This window comes from Solenopsis invicta, chromosome 7 (genome assembly GCF_016802725.1).
Source record: "Solenopsis invicta isolate M01_SB chromosome 7, UNIL_Sinv_3.0, whole genome shotgun sequence".
Classification (NCBI taxonomy): Eukaryota; Metazoa; Arthropoda; class Insecta; order Hymenoptera; family Formicidae; genus Solenopsis; species Solenopsis invicta.
Window position 1 is genome coordinate 15,564,331 of NC_052670.1, and position 19,067 is coordinate 15,583,397.

General features: G+C 33.7%; 1 protein-coding gene across 1 annotated transcript; it reads left to right on the top strand.

The window, feature by feature from the left end:
- Nucleotides 1-10,920: 10,920 nt before the first annotated feature.
- LOC120358242 lies at nt 10,921-11,642 on the top strand. The gene is made up of 2 exons (XM_039451809.1): nt 10,921-10,968; nt 11,051-11,642. Exons 1-2 carry the CDS (start codon nt 10,922-10,924, stop codon nt 11,628-11,630), a joined length of 627 nt encoding a protein of 208 aa, XP_039307743.1. The 5' UTR covers nt 10,921; the 3' UTR covers nt 11,631-11,642.
- The last annotated feature ends 7,425 nt before the right edge of the window (nt 11,643-19,067 follow it).

Below are 19,067 nucleotides of genomic sequence, written 5' to 3' on the forward strand. Positions count from 1 at the left end.
TGTCACCAATAAGTATCTCCACAAACGATGTTGGTCCTACGCTGATTCCAATGTCGAGATATTTATATGCTGTGGACGTCAATGCCAATCTCCTCCCCAAAATGTGAGGCGTATACCGTGGCAATGTTCTGTAAATAAAAAAATATGGATAAGTTAATTGCAAAAACGGAAACAAAATATAAAAAATGTATAAAAATTATAAATACTTACACTTTTTCACACATTTCGTCCTGTTGAAGCGGCACGTAGTAGTCCATCTTCTTCTCGTATATATATATATATATATATATATATATATATTTTTTTTTTCTTTCTGAGTTTTTAACTGTTCACTGATCGACTGATGCGACAGCGTTTTCTTACTTACTTTCTATTATGTAATCCTCTCCTATATTTTGTAATCTTTTCCATATATCCAATAAAATAAATTTTTTACATCACTTGTTCGTATTTAATACAGATTATAACTTAACGAAGGCCCACTCGTGAAATTTCTCTACATCAGAAAGCTTGCCACGAATCACATGGTTGCGTCTATAAAGCTTTGAGATTGTATCGTGATCACAGTTACTATTATAATTTGATATGTCTATAAATGTACGATAATTGTATCTACCATGTGGGGAACAGGGAAATAATCTGTTCTCATGATTATAGTCACGTTATAGTCTCAGTGTTCCTAATTTATAGAGCTAGCAGTATCACATCGTACATTCTAGAAAATTCTTAGAGTAATATCATTCAAATCTAGAAATTTCTCATAGATATTACGTATTGAAAAAAAAATCTTCAAAAGAAGTTTTATTCAACTTAATCATAGGAAGAAAAAATAATGGAAAATCTATTGTAATGTTTTATCTTGACATAGAAAATCCGCTTTTTTTAAAATTGATATGATTTATCTTTATGGGGTGCTTTATATTAATTTATCAAAAAATTAGTTTAGCAAATAACAATTATTTAGGAATAAACGTATTGCTTTCTCTCTTTTTCTCTCTGTCTCCCTCCCTCCTGTGCGCTCTCGCTCGCACACGTTAAGGCTATTGTGGTTTTTTCTCTCTTGCCCACACACATTAAGTTCTCGGTCGCATAGTATGACTAACGCTTTATCTTCTATGACAATTATATATACTCAAACAATGATTAAACATTAATTGAACATCAATTGAACCACGTTGTTCTATGATCGAACGTCTATTGAACCACATTGATCAATAATTGAACATCAATTGAACGTCTATCGAACCACATTGTTCCATGATCGAACGTCTATCGAACCGCGTTGTTCTATGATCGAACGTCTATCGAACCACATTGTTCCATGATCGAACGTCTATCGAACCGCGTTGTTCTATAATCGAACGTCTATTGAACCACATTGATCAATAATTGAACATCAATTGAACGTCTATCGAACCACATTGTTCCATGATCGAAGGTCTATTGAACCGCGTTGTTCCATAATCGAACGTCTATCGAACCACATTGTTCCATGATCGAACATCAATTGAACCACGTTGTTCTATGATCAAACGTCTATTGAACCACATTGATCAATAATTGAACATCAATTGAACGTCTATCGAACCACATTGTTTCATGATCGAACGTCTATCGAACCGCGTTGTTTCATAATCGTACTACTATTGAATCATTATTATACCACTATTGATTCTTAACTATCGGGATAGGGAAAGAAAAAAAATATATATATTTATGTATTTTATATTTTTATTTTTTCAAATAATACAATTTTTCTTTTGGCGTTGTGACCACCAATTATACATTTTAAATACATTTTGTTATGAGCAATTCTTAACATGTTTTCCACATTGTATAGTGTTAGTAGCATCTAATTTATTCAAAGATTCCATGTCTTCATAATCAGCATCTATGGTCTTGATGACTACATTATCTCTCGCATCAGCATCCAGCATATCCTTCAACCACTCTTGTTTCTCATGCCCCTTAACATATACAAGATCTTCATCGTCGTCACCACCGATGTCATCATTCTTTATACAATGTTTCATCACCCCAATGGCTATAGAGGAGAAGAGAGTATTGCGTAATATTAATTTTTGTAAGAATAACGTTTCTGTAAACATTTATTATATCATCACTTATTCTGGTACATGCTATGTATTGCAAAATATGCAAAATTAGAGGCTTCCTACAGCAGCTTGTAAATTTATAATTGGTTTTAAACGTCAAAATCTGCAAAGATATAAAATATGCAAAGTGTGGACGACACTATTGAATGAGGTTATTACACAAGTTGTTCCATCATACAATGTTTCATCACCCCAATGGCTATAGAGGAAGAGAGGGTAATACAACACCTATTTAGATTTTATCGAATAACTTTGTTTATTGTAATTAATATTTTCTATTGAAACTTGAACGCTTACATTCATCAAAGTATTGTTTGACAGATTCAAAACTAAAAATAATGAAATACTTATTATTTGGGACGTGATTTATAAAAATCTAATGCATTGTATAATTGCTGGAAGAAGAAAAGTGGTTATAAAATGGCTATATACAAAAAGTAAAAAATAATTTTTAAAAATTAGTTTAGTTTAAAAAAAAACGCAGTACTTTGTTACCAAATTATATATTTTTTACTTTCCATTGTTCAGAATTTTCCTGATTTAGAATTTTTCTGTGTTCAGAAACTTTAGAAATACCATTAAAAAGTTCATTAAAAATATTACTTTATCCCTGTTTAACATTAAGAGGATGCTATAGTGACTGAAGAACTTCTTCGACGTTAGCACTGCAGATTATTTTTCGAGAGAGGCCAGGCTATCGCTCTTTGTCCAACGTATAGTTCTGTCTTTGTTTTTCGATTATTTTGTCATCTGCAAAAAGACCTATCAACTACAGTAACTCCTCTGCTTGTCATCGTTTACGTGCACTAAACAAAATTTGTACACGTACAGCTGTTTACATGTTAAATCTTTTTGTTAGGCTTTTGACTGGAATGACACATAGTCAGTGTTGTTTGTTAGAGTTTTCTGAAGTCTGGGCTGGTCTCATTTCATACATACGAGCTACAGAACATCAGTAAATGACAAAAGTTAATCTCAGTTGACAAATTCACGAGCCAAAAATAAATAAATTTTTAACTTTTTGTTCTACTTTCTCGTAAAATTTACCACCCCAGACTTTGTTTTGGTGCGTACTCTTATTCTGCAAAAGGATTTTGTGATCTGTAGAGCCAATTCAAAAATTAATAAACACTGTAATTCCCATCAGTATATCATTTCTTAAACAACAAACATAAAATGATGTCTTTAATGTTTCTAAACACCGCCCTGTAGAATGATAATCAATTTATCGAAGAAATATTTCAATATAAAAATTTTGCTTAAAAATCCATATTAACAAATTTCCATGTTATTGTTTTAACTTTTTATAACTCAAAATGTATACGGCTGAATAAAAAGTTAAATAATAAAAAAACACTCAAGTGTATGTACCTTCGTGTGATAATACACCGGGCAAGTTCAACAATAATGAGGAAATGTACATAATTAAACGTTAAAAGTGTATCTTGAAAAAAGTTTAAAAATGCTCAAATGTCAAAATGCCTTATAACAATTGTAAGTCATTATGTATTGAAATATTAGCATCACTAAAAAATGGCGAGCTACTAAACGAATAACTCCATAAGCAATTGTTAGAATACGTCACCTAATAACGGAAATAATAAGAATAGCCATATTGTCGACAGTAGCCATAATACCCTCTCCTCCTCTACTAAAGTATTTTTGAAAAATGTTCTTATTTCTCTATAAAACAACTGAATTTCCGCGTATGCCAGAGCTGTTATCAATGAGCTGTATTACACGAGATGTTAACGTACAGCTATTGTTAATACAAAAATCTGTAGCGTTTCGAACGGCTCGACTAACTCTCGCAAATCTATATCTATATTGAAAATCATATATTATACATATCAATAAGACAGTCACGCACGCACACGCACACGCACACGCACAAGCACGCACGCACACGCACAAGCACGCACGCACACACACACACACACACACACACGCGCGCGGGCGCTCACTCGCACGCACAAAGTCTGAAAGCACTTTATCCAACTACATTAGAGGATTCAAACCTTCTGAAGATTATCGTACAGTGCTTGATATCTCTCGATGGTTAAGCGTTAAATCATGCAAAAAACAGTGGTTTTCTCATAATATTAAATGTTATGGTTTTCTCGCTTTATTTTGATCGTGCAGACTACATTATACCATGATAGAACATTTCCTATATCACGATCTCTTGTACTATCTACGTATCATTTAACAAGCATTTATTATACGTCTATCGAACCGCATTGTATCATAGTTGAACGTCTAGCGTACGTTCATCGAACCGCTATGAGTTCATTATCAAACCACACTGTACCGTTATTGAATCGCTATCAGTTTACTATTGAAGTGTTTGTTAAAGGCAGAGAAAATAACCAGAGGTTTAATTTTAATTTATACACATTTTATTATTTTATAGCTTTTATATTACATAATTATAATATTTTATAACTTTTTACATTTATTTACAATGTAATGCATCACAATATACAAGCCTTGGTTAAAACACTTTACAATACGTAAAGCGGACTGATTTATTAAAAATTTTAATTTTTGTAATCAAATTTCTCGTGAATAGTTTCACCAATGGGAACCAAGTGCTATTACAAACACGGCGCAAGTACAGTGAGCGTGGTATATTATAACACAGCTGTACTTTAAATATGATTTCTTGGAGGTTCATTTTTAATACTATTCTTTGCATCATGTACTACAGCTCTCACTGTACTAAATATATATTGCAAAAAAATATTCTTAACTGAATTATATGATTACATTACCATCATCTAATTTAGCGGATTTCTACTCGTCAGTTTTTGATGACACGACGTCACAGACATCTCCGGAACTATTAATATAAAGTTTCATACATTTTTCATACAACTAAATTAACACTATTAATATCTGATATTAGAAATGTGTAATTTTAAATATATAATTATAAATATTATACATATTACATACTTTTTTATGTATTTGTTTACGTTTATTTTATAAAGTTGTTGTGGATAAGTAAATCAGTATTATTGTCACGTAATATTATTATTGCAGATTTTAATAACTTCCGATAATAAATTCCAAGCCTATACTAGTTTATTTTAAAATTAGAGTAAAGCATTTTTTATCTTTAGATGTATTTGCGGTAACAAAGGAATTCACATTTTATCATGTACCAACCGCTAAATCTTAGTTGCGTACTACAATCGAACATGTATAGTACATCTATCGTACTGTATTGTACTATTATCAAACGTTTCCTGTACTATGACTAAACATCTTTTGTACCATCTACATACTACTATTGAACATCCATCGCACGTCTATCAAACCACTTTCGAACCATGCATGGTTCGATCATTTACCACAAAACAACAAAAAAGACGTACATGTATGTTTTTTCTTCTTGTTTTGTGGTATGATAAATGATCGAACCATGCATGGTTCGAAAGTGATTTGATAGACGTGCGATGGATGTTCAATAGTAGTATGTAGATGGTACAAAAGATGTTTAGTCATAGTACAGGAAACGTTTGATAATAGTACAATACAGTACGATAGATGTACTATACATGTTCGATTGTAGTACGCAAGTGATTTGATTATGATGTTTGATTATGGTACATGTATGTCTTCTTTGCTGTTTTGTGGTACGATAAATGATTCATGGTTCGATAGATGTCCGTTAACGGGTTGGTTAGCAAGTCAATATCAGTACGATACACGTTCAACCCTAGTTTGATAGATGTATGATTATTGTATATAGAGATACATAAATGATTCAACTAAGATTTAGCGGTTGGTACATGATAAAATGTGAATTCCTTTGTTACCGCAAATACATCTAAAGATAAAAAATGCTTTACTCTAATTTTAAAATAAACTAGTATAGGCTTGGAATTTATTATCGGAAGTTATTAAAATCTGCAATAATAATATTACGTGACAATAATACTGATTTACTTATCCACAACAACTTTATAAAATAAACGTAAACAAATACATAAAAAAGTATGTAATATGTATAATATTTATAATTATATATTTAAAATTACACATTTCTAATATCAGATATTAATAGTGTTAATTTAGTTGTATGAAAAATGTATGAAACTTTATATTAATAGTTCCGGAGATGTCTGTGACGTCGTGTCATCAAAAACTGACGAGTAGAAATCCGCTAAATTAGATGATGGTAATGTAATCATATAATTCAGTTAAGAATATTTTTTTGCAATATATATTTAGTACAGTGAGAGCTGTAGTACATGATGCAAAGAATAGTATTAAAAATGAACCTCCAAGAAATCATATTTAAAGTACAGCTGTGTTATAATATACCACGCTCACTGTACTTGCGCCGTGTTTGTAATAGCACTTGGTTCCCATTGGTGAAACTATTCACGAGAAATTTGATTACAAAAATTAAAATTTTTAATAAATCAGTCCGCTTTACGTATTGTAAAGTGTTTTAACCAAGGCTTGTATATTGTGATGCATTACATTGTAAATAAATGTAAAAAGTTATAAAATATTATAATTATGTAATATAAAAGCTATAAAATAATAAAATGTGTATAAATTAAAATTAAACCTCTGGTTATTTTCTCTGTCTTTAACAAACACTTCAATAGTAAACTGATAGCGATTCAATAACGGTACAGTGTGGTTTGATAATGAACTCATAGCGGTTCGATGAACGTACGCTAGACGTTCAACTATGATACAATGCGGTTCGATAGACGTATAATAAATGCTTGTTAAATGATACGTAGATAGTACAAGAGATCGTGATATAGGAAATGTTCTATCATGGTATAATGTAGTCTGCACGATCAAAATAAAGCGAGAAAACCATAACATTTAATATTATGAGAAAACCACTGGTTTTTGCATGATTTAACGCTCACCATCGAGAGATATCAAGCACTGTACGATAATCTTCAGAAGGTTTGAATCCTCTAATGTAGTTGGATAAAGTGCTTTCAGACTTTGTGCGTGCAAGTGAGCGCCCGCGCGCGCGTGTGTGTGTGTGTGTGTGTGTGTGTGTGTGCGTGCGTGCTTGTGCGTGTGCGTGTGCGTGTGCGTGCGTGACTGTCTTATTGATATGTATAATATATGATTTTCAATATAGATATAGATTTGCGAGAGTTAGTCGAGCCGTTCGAAACGCTACAGATTTTTGTATTAACAATAGCTGTACGTTAACATCTCGTGTAATACAGCTCATTGATAACAGCTCTGGCATACGCGGAAATTCAGTTGTTTTATAGAGAAATAAGAACATTTTTCAAAAATACTTTAGGAGAGCAGGAGAGGGTATTATGGCTACTGTCGGTAATATGACTATTCTTATTATTTCCGTTATTAGGTGACGTATTCTAACAATTGCTTATGGAGTTATTCGTTTAGTAGCTCGCCATTTTTTAGTGATGCTAATATTTCAATACATAATGACTTACAATTGTTATAAGGCATTTTGACATTTGAGCATTTTTAAACTTTTTTCAAGATACACTTTTAACGTTTAATTATGTACATTTCCTCATTATTGTTGAACTTGGGTGTATTATCACACGAAGGTACATACACTTGAGTGTTTATTTATTATTTAACTTTTATTCAGCCGTATACATTTTGAGTTATAAAAAGTTAAAACAATAACATGGAAATTTGTTAATATGGATTTTTAAGCAAAATTTTTATATTGAAATATTTCTTCGATAAATTGATTATCATTCTACAGGGCGGTGTTTAGAAACATTAAAGACATCATTTTATGTTTGTTGTTTAAGAAATGATATACTGATGGGAATTACAGTGTTTATTAATTTTTGAATTGGCTCTACAGATCACAAAATCCTTTTGCAGAATAAGAGTACGCACCAAAACAAAGTCTGGGGTGGTAAATTTTACGAGAAAGTAGAACAAAAAGTTAAAAATTTATTTATTTTTGGCTCGTGAATTTGTCAACTGAGATTAACTTTTGTCATTTACTGATGTTCTGTAGCTCGTATGTATGAAATGAGACCAGCCCAGACTTCAGAAAACTCTAACAAACAACACTGACTATGTGTCATTCCAGTCAAAAGCCTAACAAAAAGATTTAACATGTAAACAGCTGTACGTGTACAAATTTTGTTTAGTGCACGTAAACGATGACAAGCAGAGGAGTTACTGTAGTTGATAGGTCTTTTTGCAGATGACAAAATAATCGAAAAACAAAGACAGAACTATACGTTGGACAAAGAGCGATAGCCTGGCCTCTCTCGAAAAATAATCTGCAGTGCTAACGTCGAAGAAGTTCTTCAGTCACTATAGCATCCTCTTAATGTTAAACAGGGATAAAGTAATATTTTTAATGAACTTTTTAATGGTATTTCTAAAGTTTCTGAACACAGAAAAATTCTAAATCAGGAAAATTCTGAACAATGGAAAGTAAAAAATATATAATTTGGTAACAAAGTACTGCGTTTTTTTTTTAAACTAAACTAATTTTTAAAAATTATTTTTTACTATATATAATAGTATATAGCCATTTTATAACCACTTTTCTTCTTCCAGCAATTATACAATGCATTAGATTTTTATAAATCACGTCCCAAATAATAAGTATTTCATTATTTTTAGTTTTGAATCTGTCAAACAATACTTTGATGAATGTAAGCGTTCAAGTTTCAATAGAAAATATTAATTACAATAAACAAAGTTATTCGATAAAATCTAAATAGGTGTTGTATTACCCTCTCTTCCTCTATAGCCATTGGGGTGATGAAACATTGTATGATGGAACAACTTGTGTAATAACCTCATTCAATAGTGTCGTCCACACTTTGCATATTTTATATCTTTGCAGATTTTGACGTTTAAAACCAATTATAAATTTACAAGCTGCTGTAGGAAGCGTCTAATTTTGCATATTTTGCAATACATAGCATGTACCAGAATAAGTGATGATATAATAAATGTTTACAGAAACGTTATTCTTACAAAAATTAATATTACGCAATACTCTCTTCTCCTCTATAGCCATTGGGGTGATGAAACATTGTATAAAGAATGATGACATCGGTGGTGACGACGATGAAGATCTTGTATATGTTAAGGGGCATGAGAAACAAGAGTGGTTGAAGGATATGCTGGATGCTGATGCGAGAGATAATGTAGTCATCAAGACCATAGATGCTGATTATGAAGCCATGGAATCTTTGAATAAATTAGATGCTACTAACACTATACAATGTGGAAAACATGTTAAGAATTGCTCATAACAAAATGTATTTAAAATGTATAATTGGTGGTCACAACGCCAAAAGAAAAATTGTATTATTTGAAAAAATAAAAATATAAAATACATAAATATATATATTTTTTTTCTTTCCCTATCCCGATAGTTAAGAATCAATAGTGGTATAATAATGATTCAATAGTAGTACGATTATGAAACAACGCGGTTCGATAGACGTTCGATCATGAAACAATGTGGTTCGATAGACGTTCAATTGATGTTCAATTATTGATCAATGTGGTTCAATAGACGTTTGATCATAGAACAACGTGGTTCAATTGATGTTCGATCATGGAACAATGTGGTTCGATAGACGTTCGATTATGGAACAACGCGGTTCAATAGACCTTCGATCATGGAACAATGTGGTTCGATAGACGTTCAATTGATGTTCAATTATTGATCAATGTGGTTCAATAGACGTTCGATTATAGAACAACGCGGTTCGATAGACGTTCGATCATGGAACAATGTGGTTCGATAGACGTTCGATCATAGAACAACGCGGTTCGATAGACGTTCGATCATGGAACAATGTGGTTCGATAGACGTTCAATTGATGTTCAATTATTGATCAATGTGGTTCAATAGACGTTCGATCATAGAACAACGTGGTTCAATTGATGTTCAATTAATGTTTAATCATTGTTTGAGTATATATAATTGTCATAGAAGATAAAGCGTTAGTCATACTATGCGACCGAGAACTTAATGTGTGTGGGCAAGAGAGAAAAAACCACAATAGCCTTAACGTGTGCGAGCGAGAGCGCACAGGAGGGAGGGAGACAGAGAGAAAAAGAGAGAAAGCAATACGTTTATTCCTAAATAATTGTTATTTGCTAAACTAATTTTTTGATAAATTAATATAAAGCACCCCATAAAGATAAATCATATCAATTTTAAAAAAAGCGGATTTTCTATGTCAAGATAAAACATTACAATAGATTTTCCATTATTTTTTCTTCCTATGATTAAGTTGAATAAAACTTCTTTTGAAGATTTTTTTTTCAATACGTAATATCTATGAGAAATTTCTAGATTTGAATGATATTACTCTAAGAATTTTCTAGAATGTACGATGTGATACTGCTAGCTCTATAAATTAGGAACACTGAGACTATAACGTGACTATAATCATGAGAACAGATTATTTCCCTGTTCCCCACATGGTAGATACAATTATCGTACATTTATAGACATATCAAATTATAATAGTAACTGTGATCACGATACAATCTCAAAGCTTTATAGACGCAACCATGTGATTCGTGGCAAGCTTTCTGATGTAGAGAAATTTCACGAGTGGGCCTTCGTTAAGTTATAATCTGTATTAAATACGAACAAGTGATGTAAAAAATTTATTTTATTGGATATATGGAAAAGATTACAAAATATAGGAGAGGATTACATAATAGAAAGTAAGTAAGAAAACGCTGTCGCATCAGTCGATCAGTGAACAGTTAAAAACTCAGAAAGAAAAAAAAAATATATATATATATATATATATATATATATATACGAGAAGAAGATGGACTACTACGTGCCGCTTCAACAGGACGAAATGTGTGAAAAAGTGTAAGTATTTATAATTTTTATACATTTTTTATATTTTGTTTCCGTTTTTGCAATTAACTTATCCATATTTTTTTATTTACAGAACATTGCCACGGTATACGCCTCACATTTTGGGGAGGAGATTGGCATTGACGTCCACAGCGTATAAATATCTCGACATTGGAATCAGCGTAGGACCAACATCGTTTGTGGAGATACTTATTGGTGACAATCGAGGCAATCAAATAATTCTGGCTCATGCAATGTGGACAGCACTGTTCCAGAAACGTGCGGACATTGAACGACTCGTGCAGTCGACTTCTCCTTCCTCAGCATTACCGATTCAAGATCTTATTGTACAACTCATTAAACTGAGTAATGAAAATATTGTTAAATTAACATTACGCGATACTTGCATGTATTTGAAACCAAAAACTGTACTTTTTCTGTTTGAGCTCGAACAATGCGTCGAGCATATATATTACTCTTTATATCAATATACATATACAGTGAGCGAAAAATATAAACATTTTGTAACCCTTTTACACCAAAATTATGTTAATAATAAATGCGATGCGGCAAAACTCTTGCGAGAAAAATATGATAAAACTTTGCTTTTAGAATGTGAAATGTTAGCTTACGCTTTAGATAATATTGTACATGATGCATTACATGACAAATAAATAAGAAAAAAAAAATTGAAATATTGTAACGATGTCTTCAATATTATCTTTCCTATTCAACTATTGTCCCTTAAAAGATAAAGCATTAGTCACACCATATTCAAGCGAGAACAATGTGTGCGGGCGAGAGAAAAAGAAAACCATGTACAATAGCTGTAACGTGTGCGAGTGAGAACGCGCAGGGGAAAGGGAGAGAGAGAGAGAGTGATACGTTTATTCCCAAATTATGTTACTTACTAAACTAATTTTTTAATAAATTAATATAAAATTTATATTAAATTGATATTAGGTTAATATTAACCTAATATAAACATAATAAAAATTTATATTAATTTATTAAAAATTAGTTTAGCAAATAACAATTTGGAAAAAAAAAATTATTTTAATTATTAGTTTGATATAAAAAATTATTTTAATTAATAATCGAAAATAAAAATTATTTTAATTAATAGTTTGATATAAAATTAATATAAATTTAATGCGAGCGAGAACGCGCAGGGGAAAGGGAGAGAGAGAGTGATATGTTTATTCCCAAATTATGTTATTTACTAAACTAATTTTTTAATAAATTAATATAAAATTTATATTAAATTGATATTAGGTTAATATTAACCTAATATAAACATAATAAAAATTTATATTAATTTATTAAAAATTAGTTCAACAAATAACAATTTGGAAAAAAATTATTTTAATTATTAGTTTGATATAAAAAATTATTTTAAATAATAATCTGATATAAAAATTATTTTAATTATTAGTTTGATATAAAATTAATATAAATATAATTAATTTAATCAATAGTTTGATATAAAATTAATATAAATTTAATTAATTTAATTAATAAAGGAGGGGGGGGCTCCCTTCCCCATCCCACTCTTCCTCCCGTGTCACGTGACTTCCCCCACCCCAAATTGAGTTAGAACCGGCCCCGTACATCTACTATAGATGTATGAATCCATTCAAGAAACTTGGTGAGAAAGGACATTGTGGTAAAGATTTACGAGTGATACCAAAATTCATTCGGGACAAATTTCCTGAGATACCGACTAATTCTAAAATTTGTTGTGCATGTAGGAAAAAAAGTAGGACTGAATATGTTGATGTGTCTTTAGATGAATCTAATGATTGTGTCACAAATATGGAATGTGATGGAAGCTCATTAACAATGGATATTGATAACTCAGAGATTTCTTATAATGAAGATAACATTCGATCACCTAGAAAAATTGAACTGGAAAAAATGCTTGATGGTCTTAAACAAAAATTTTCCACCTTGAAACACAATGATCCTTTAAGGGTGCGAATTCTCACTATAGCTCCGTCGTCTTGGAGTGTGAGAAAAATAGTGAAAGAATTTGGTGCATCACGATATTTAGCAAAAAAATCTTAGGAATTGAAATTCAACCATGGCGTATTAGTTGATACTACTAAAAGAGTTGGGAAAGTTTTACCGCAAACTACTGTTGAAAAAGTAATTGAGTTTTATAATGGTGATATAAACAGCAGGATAATGCCTGGAATGAAGAATGCCATTTCCTTAATAAATAATAATAAACGGATAATAGTGCAAAAACGTTTTTTACTATTAAATTTAAAAGAACTGCATGCCTTATTTAAAGAATCCAACCCAAAATATGATGTTAGGATTAGTACATTTGCTAAACTTAGACCTAGAAATTGCATACTCCCTGGGGCTTCTGGAACACATTCCGTTTGTGTTTGCACAATCCATGAAAATGTCAAGTTAATGATTGATGCAATTGATGTACGGAAACTAACAGAAAATATAGACAAGCCACTTTCCAATTATAAAGATTGTTTGAATGAAATTATATGTAAGTAATCGAATCCTGATTGCTATCTTGATAAATATGATCAATGCCCAGGTACTACCGAGCTTTCTACAAAGCTTTCTAAACTATTGGACGATTCATGCATTTCCCATGTTCAATGTTCTTTATGGACCGGAACTGATCGATCAACTCTATTAACGCAACAGTTAAAAGTTGATGAGTTCATAAACGAGTTATGCAACAAATTACAAATTATGAAATCTCATTCATTTATCGCCAAACAACAAATGCTTTTCATTTCAGAAAAAAAGAGAATCTTTGTGAAGATGAAGTAATTGTCATGTTTGATTTTTCTGAAAACTATTCATATGTTTGTCAAAATGCCTCACAAGCATTTCACTTCAACAATGATCAGTGTACTGTGTTTCCTGTTATTTACTATTATAAGAAAATTGAAGCACAAGAGTAATGTATTTTTATTAGAGAGTTTGAAACACGATATCGCTGCCATTTACACTGTACAAACATTATTAATTCCAGAGATTTTAAAAAAATGTCAAAAATCTTAAAAGAGTATTATATATGACGGATGGGGCGAAACAGCATTTTAAAAATAAATTTCAGATTGCTAACTTAGTGCATCATAAACATGATTTCAATATTCAAGCAGAATGGCATTACAGTGCGACTGCTCACGGTAAAAGTGCTTATGATGGCATTGGTGCTACTTTCAAAAGAAAGGCATATAAAGCAAGTCTTGTTGCTAAACCACAGGATGCAATACTAACATCTCAAGTTCTTTTTAATTGGGTTAAAAAACATTTCAAGAACATAAAGACTTTTTATTTAAAAAAAACTGACCATGAGAAGGTAAAAAGAAAACTTAAGAAGAGATTTGAAACTGCACCGCCTGTACCGCAAATTCTTAAAAATCATGGGTTTATAGTTGTGGACGAGAATAAAGTACTAATCAAAAGGTATTCCAATGATACAAATGGAATACTATGGCAGTTATGAGAACAAAAGTAAGAAATATAGGATAAAAATAAAAAAATATTTCATGAAACATCTATCTACATATACAGACACACATACACATACATACACACACGTACACACGTGAGAGGCAAGGGAACTCACGTAAATCAAGCACCCCAAATGTGAGAGGCAAGGGGACTCACGTAAATCAAGCACCTCGAATGTGAGAGGCAAGGGGACTCACGTAAATCAAGCACCCCAAATGTGAGAGGCAAGGGGACTCACGTAAATCAAGCACCTTGAATGTGAGAGTCAAGGGAACTCACGTAAATCAAGCACCCCGAATGTGAGAGGCAAGGGGACTCACTTAAATCAAGCACCTTGAATGTGAGAGGGAAGGGGACTCACGTAAATCAAGCACCCCGAATGTGAGAGGCAAGGGGACTCACGTAAATCAAGCACCCCAAATGTGAGAGGCAAGGGGACTCACGTAAATCAAGCACCCCGAATGTGAGAGGCAAGGGGACTCACGTAAATCAAGCACCCCAAATGTGAGAGGCAAGGGGACTCACGTAAATCAAGCACCTCGAATGTGAGAGTCAAGGGAACTCACGTAAATCAAGCACCCCGAATGTGAGAGGCAAGGGGACTCACTTAAATCAAGCACCTTGAATGTGAGAGGCAAGGGGACTCACGTAAATCAAGCACCCCGAATGTGAGAGGCAAGGGGACTTACGTAAATCAAGCACCCCAAATGTGAGAGGCAAGGGGACTCACGTAAATCAAGCACCCCGAATGTGAGAGGCAAGGGGACTCACGTAAATTAAGCACCCCAAATGTGAGAGGCAAGGGGACTCACGTAAATCAAGCACCCCGAATGTGAGAGGCAAGGGGACTCACGTAAATCAAGCATCCCGAATGTGAGAGGCAAGGGGACTCACGTAAATTAAGCACCCCAAATGTGAGAGGCAAGAGGATTCACTTAAATCAAGCACTTCGAATGTGAGAGGCAATGGGACTCACGTAAATCAAGCACCCCGAATGTGAGAGGCAAGGGGACTCACGTAAATCAAGCACCCCAAATGTGAGAGGCAAGGGGACTCACGTAAATTAAACACCCCAAATGTGAGAGGCAAGGGGACTTACTTAAATCAAGCACCTCGAATGTGAGAGACAAGGGGACTCACGTAAATCAAGCACCCCGAAGGTGAGAGGCAAGGGAACTCACGTAAATCACGTACTCCGAATGTGAGAGGCAAGGGGACTCACGTAAATCAAGCATCCCGAATGTGAGAGGCAAGGGGACTCACGTAAATTAAGCACCCCAAATGTGAGAGGCAAGGGGACTCACTTAAATCAAGCACTTCGAATGTGAGAGGCAATGGGACTCACGTAAATCAAGCACCCCGAATGTGAGAGGCAAGGGGACTCACGTAAATCAAGCACCCCAAATGTGAGAGGCAAGGGGACTCACGTAAATTAAACACCCCAAATGTGAGAGGCAAGGGGACTTACTTAAATCAAGCACCTCGAATGTGAGAGACAAGGGGACTCACGTAAATCAAGCACCCCGAATGTGAGAGGCAAGGGGACTCACGTAAATCAAGCATCCCGAATGTGAGAGGCTAAGGGATTCGCGTAAATGTAGCATTTCAAACATAAAAGTTAAAGTGACTAATATAGATCAACTATCTCAAAAAGAGGAATATAAGTATAGTATAAGTTTCAAAGTAATTTTAGGTAATCTTACTATTATTCTGTGGAGAAAATGTTTTTTAAAGAACAATATTTTCTGTACCGTAGGTTTTTTGTGACGTACTTTTTCAGGACAAGGATAATGATATGATTCGAAATTTTGTATGCAAATGTCTTGATAGCCAGATCATGTTGAGCAAGGATTTTTACGTGATTCATTTATACACGCACGCGTATGAGCGCGCGTATCTCTCCCTCCCCCCACCTCCCCCACACACACACACTCACACACACTCACACACTTACACATAAGGATTAGACCTCTGCTACGTCATATCTTGCACATTTATTCACGTTATTATGTATTTTTTCAAAGGCTTTTTTCATTCTAGACGTGATATTAGGTCCGCCATTTTGAATTTTCCAAAAGGCCAAACGGCATCAAAAAATAGACATTTCAACGAAAATTTTAAGCCCTTTTCGAACATTTTATTTCAAAAATTGAAATGGACAGCAAGGGTGGCCTTTTTGACGGAGAATGCCCCATATATATATATATATATACACACACACACACACACACACACACACATATATATTTCTACAAATAATACCAAAGAAATTAATTACCTTTTCAAAAAAAGGTAAAAAAAGGCTGGGTGTGTACCACTTAAATCTTCATTTCTTTCTAAAAAGCCCAAGTGGTACTAATTTTGCATATTCATTAAAAAATTTTTTTCTATTCTAATCCACGTTGTACTCTCTTCAATTCCTACACAATCTAAGTGGTCTAATATCTTTGTATTATTATTGAAAAATCTTCCTATTTCAATTTAAGTGGTATTTACTTCAAAAAAAAATATCTCAAATTTAATCAAACCTAAACTTTTCCAAAAAAAAGTACGAAATCTATAAACTGCGTTAATTATAAGAAGAATATATTGCTCGTTGAAATAACCGCTGTATTTATTTAAAAATAAATATTTAAAAAAATAATCCAGCGTAAATGTATCTTTCTAAAATTTTTTGGCCCGTAAGGGTGTCTTCCGCAACCTGTATCGGGTCCGCTTTCTTTCTACCTTCTTTCAAAGGCTCATAACCTTCTCTCAGAGAAAGGAGAAAAGCGACAAGTCATTTTTACGGCGTCTAGAATTTTTTAAGTGTGTTTGAGGGTGGTTTTTGGCTCGTAAGGGTGTCTTTTGCAACGTGTATCGGGTCCGCTTTTTTTCTACCTTCTTTCTAAGGCTCATAACCTTTTCTCAGAGAAAGGATAAAAACGACAAGTCATTTTTGCGGCGTCTAGAATTTTTTAAGTGTGTTTGAGGGTGGTTTTTGGCTCGTAAGGGTGTCTTCCGCAACGTGTATCGGGTCCGCTTTTCTTCTACCGTCTTTCTAAGGCTCATAACCTTCTCTTAGAGAAAGGAGAGAAGCGACAAGTCATTTTTGCGGCGTCTAGAATTTTTTAAGTGCGTTTGAGGGTGGTTTTTGGCTCGTAAGGGTGTCTTCCGCAAACTGTATCGGGTCCGCTTTTTTTCTACCTTCTTTCTAAGGCTCATAACTTTCTCTCAGAGAAAGGAGAAAAGCGACAAGTCATTTTTGCGGCGTCTAGAATTTTTTAAGTTTGTTTGAGGGTGGTTTTTGGCTCGTAAGGGTGTCTTCCGCAACTTGTATCGGGTCCGCTTTTTTCTACCTTCTTTCTAGAGTTCATAGCTTTTTCTCAGAGAAAGGGGAAGAGCGACAAGTCATTTTTGCGGCGTCTAGAATTTTTTAAGTGTGTTTGAGGGTGGTTTTTGGTTCGTAAGGGTGTCTTCCGCAACCTGTATCGGGTCCGCTTTTTTTCTACCTTCTTTCAAAGGCTCATAACGTTCTCTCAGAGAAAGGAGAAAAGCGACAAGTCATTTTTGCGGCGTCTAGAATTTTTTAAGTGTGTTTGAGGGTGGTTTTTGGCTTGTAAGGGTGTCTTCTGCAACCTGTATCGGGTCCGCTTTTTTTCTACCTTCTTTCTAGAGTTCATAGCTTTTTCTCAGAGAAAGGGGAAGAGCGAAAATTCATTTTTGCGGCGTCTAGAATTTTTTAAGTGTGTTTGAGGGTGGTTTTTGGCTCGTAAGGGTGTCTTCCGCAACCTGAATTGGGTCCGCTTTTTTTCTGCCTTCTTTCTAAGGCTCATAACCTTATCTTAGAGAAAGGAGAAAAGCGACAAGTCATTTTTGCGGCGTCTAGAATTTTTTAAGTGTGTTTGAGGGTGGTTTTTGGCTCGTAAGGGTGTCTTCCGCAACCTGTATCGGTTCCGCTTTTTTTCTACCTTCTTTCTAGAGTTCATAGCTTTTTCTCAGGGAAAAGGGAAGAGCGACAAGTCATTTTTGCGGCGTCTAGAATTTTTTAAGTGTGTTTGAGGGTGGTTTTTGGCTCGTAAGGGTGTCTTCCGCAACCTGTATCGGGTCCGTTTTTTTTCTATCTTCTTTCTAAGGCTCATAACCTTCTCTCAGAGAAAGAAGAAAAGCGACAAGTCATTTTTGCGGCGTCTAGAATTTTTTAAGTGTGTTTGAGGGTGGTTTTTGGCTCGTAAGGGTGTCTTCCGCAACGTGTATCGGGTCCGCTTTTTTTCTACTTTCTTTCTAAGGCTCATAACCTTCTCTCAGAAAAAGGAGAGAAGCGACAAATTATTTTGAAAAAATCGCTCCAGGAACGTTCCAAACTTCAACCAGCTTATTTAACTTATTTAAGTACAAATTTTTTCTTGCCGAGGACCGGTTCTAATTGAATTTTTCTCAGAACAGTGCTGATGACCGATTTCATCTGAAGCATGGCAAATTTTTTTCTTGAAAACAACACAAGAAAGGAACAATACATTTCTCGCATGTATTTTATGTATCTATTGAATATTTGTTTTTCTCACCGATACAGTTACGAGGTCCTGCCCTGAACGGTATGTGGGCATACGGATGTCTTCCTTTTGAGTTTTCAGGGC

Bases quoted from the DNA above. Each gene is read 5' to 3' on its own strand.
- LOC120358242 (XM_039451809.1), top strand. From the start codon at position 10,922: ATGGACTACTACGTGCCGCTTCAACAGGACGAAATGTGTGAAAAAGT. The intron at 10,969-11,050 runs GTAAGTATTTAT...TTTTATTTACAG, and splicing joins GACGAAATGTGTGAAAAAGT to AACATTGCCACGGTATACGC.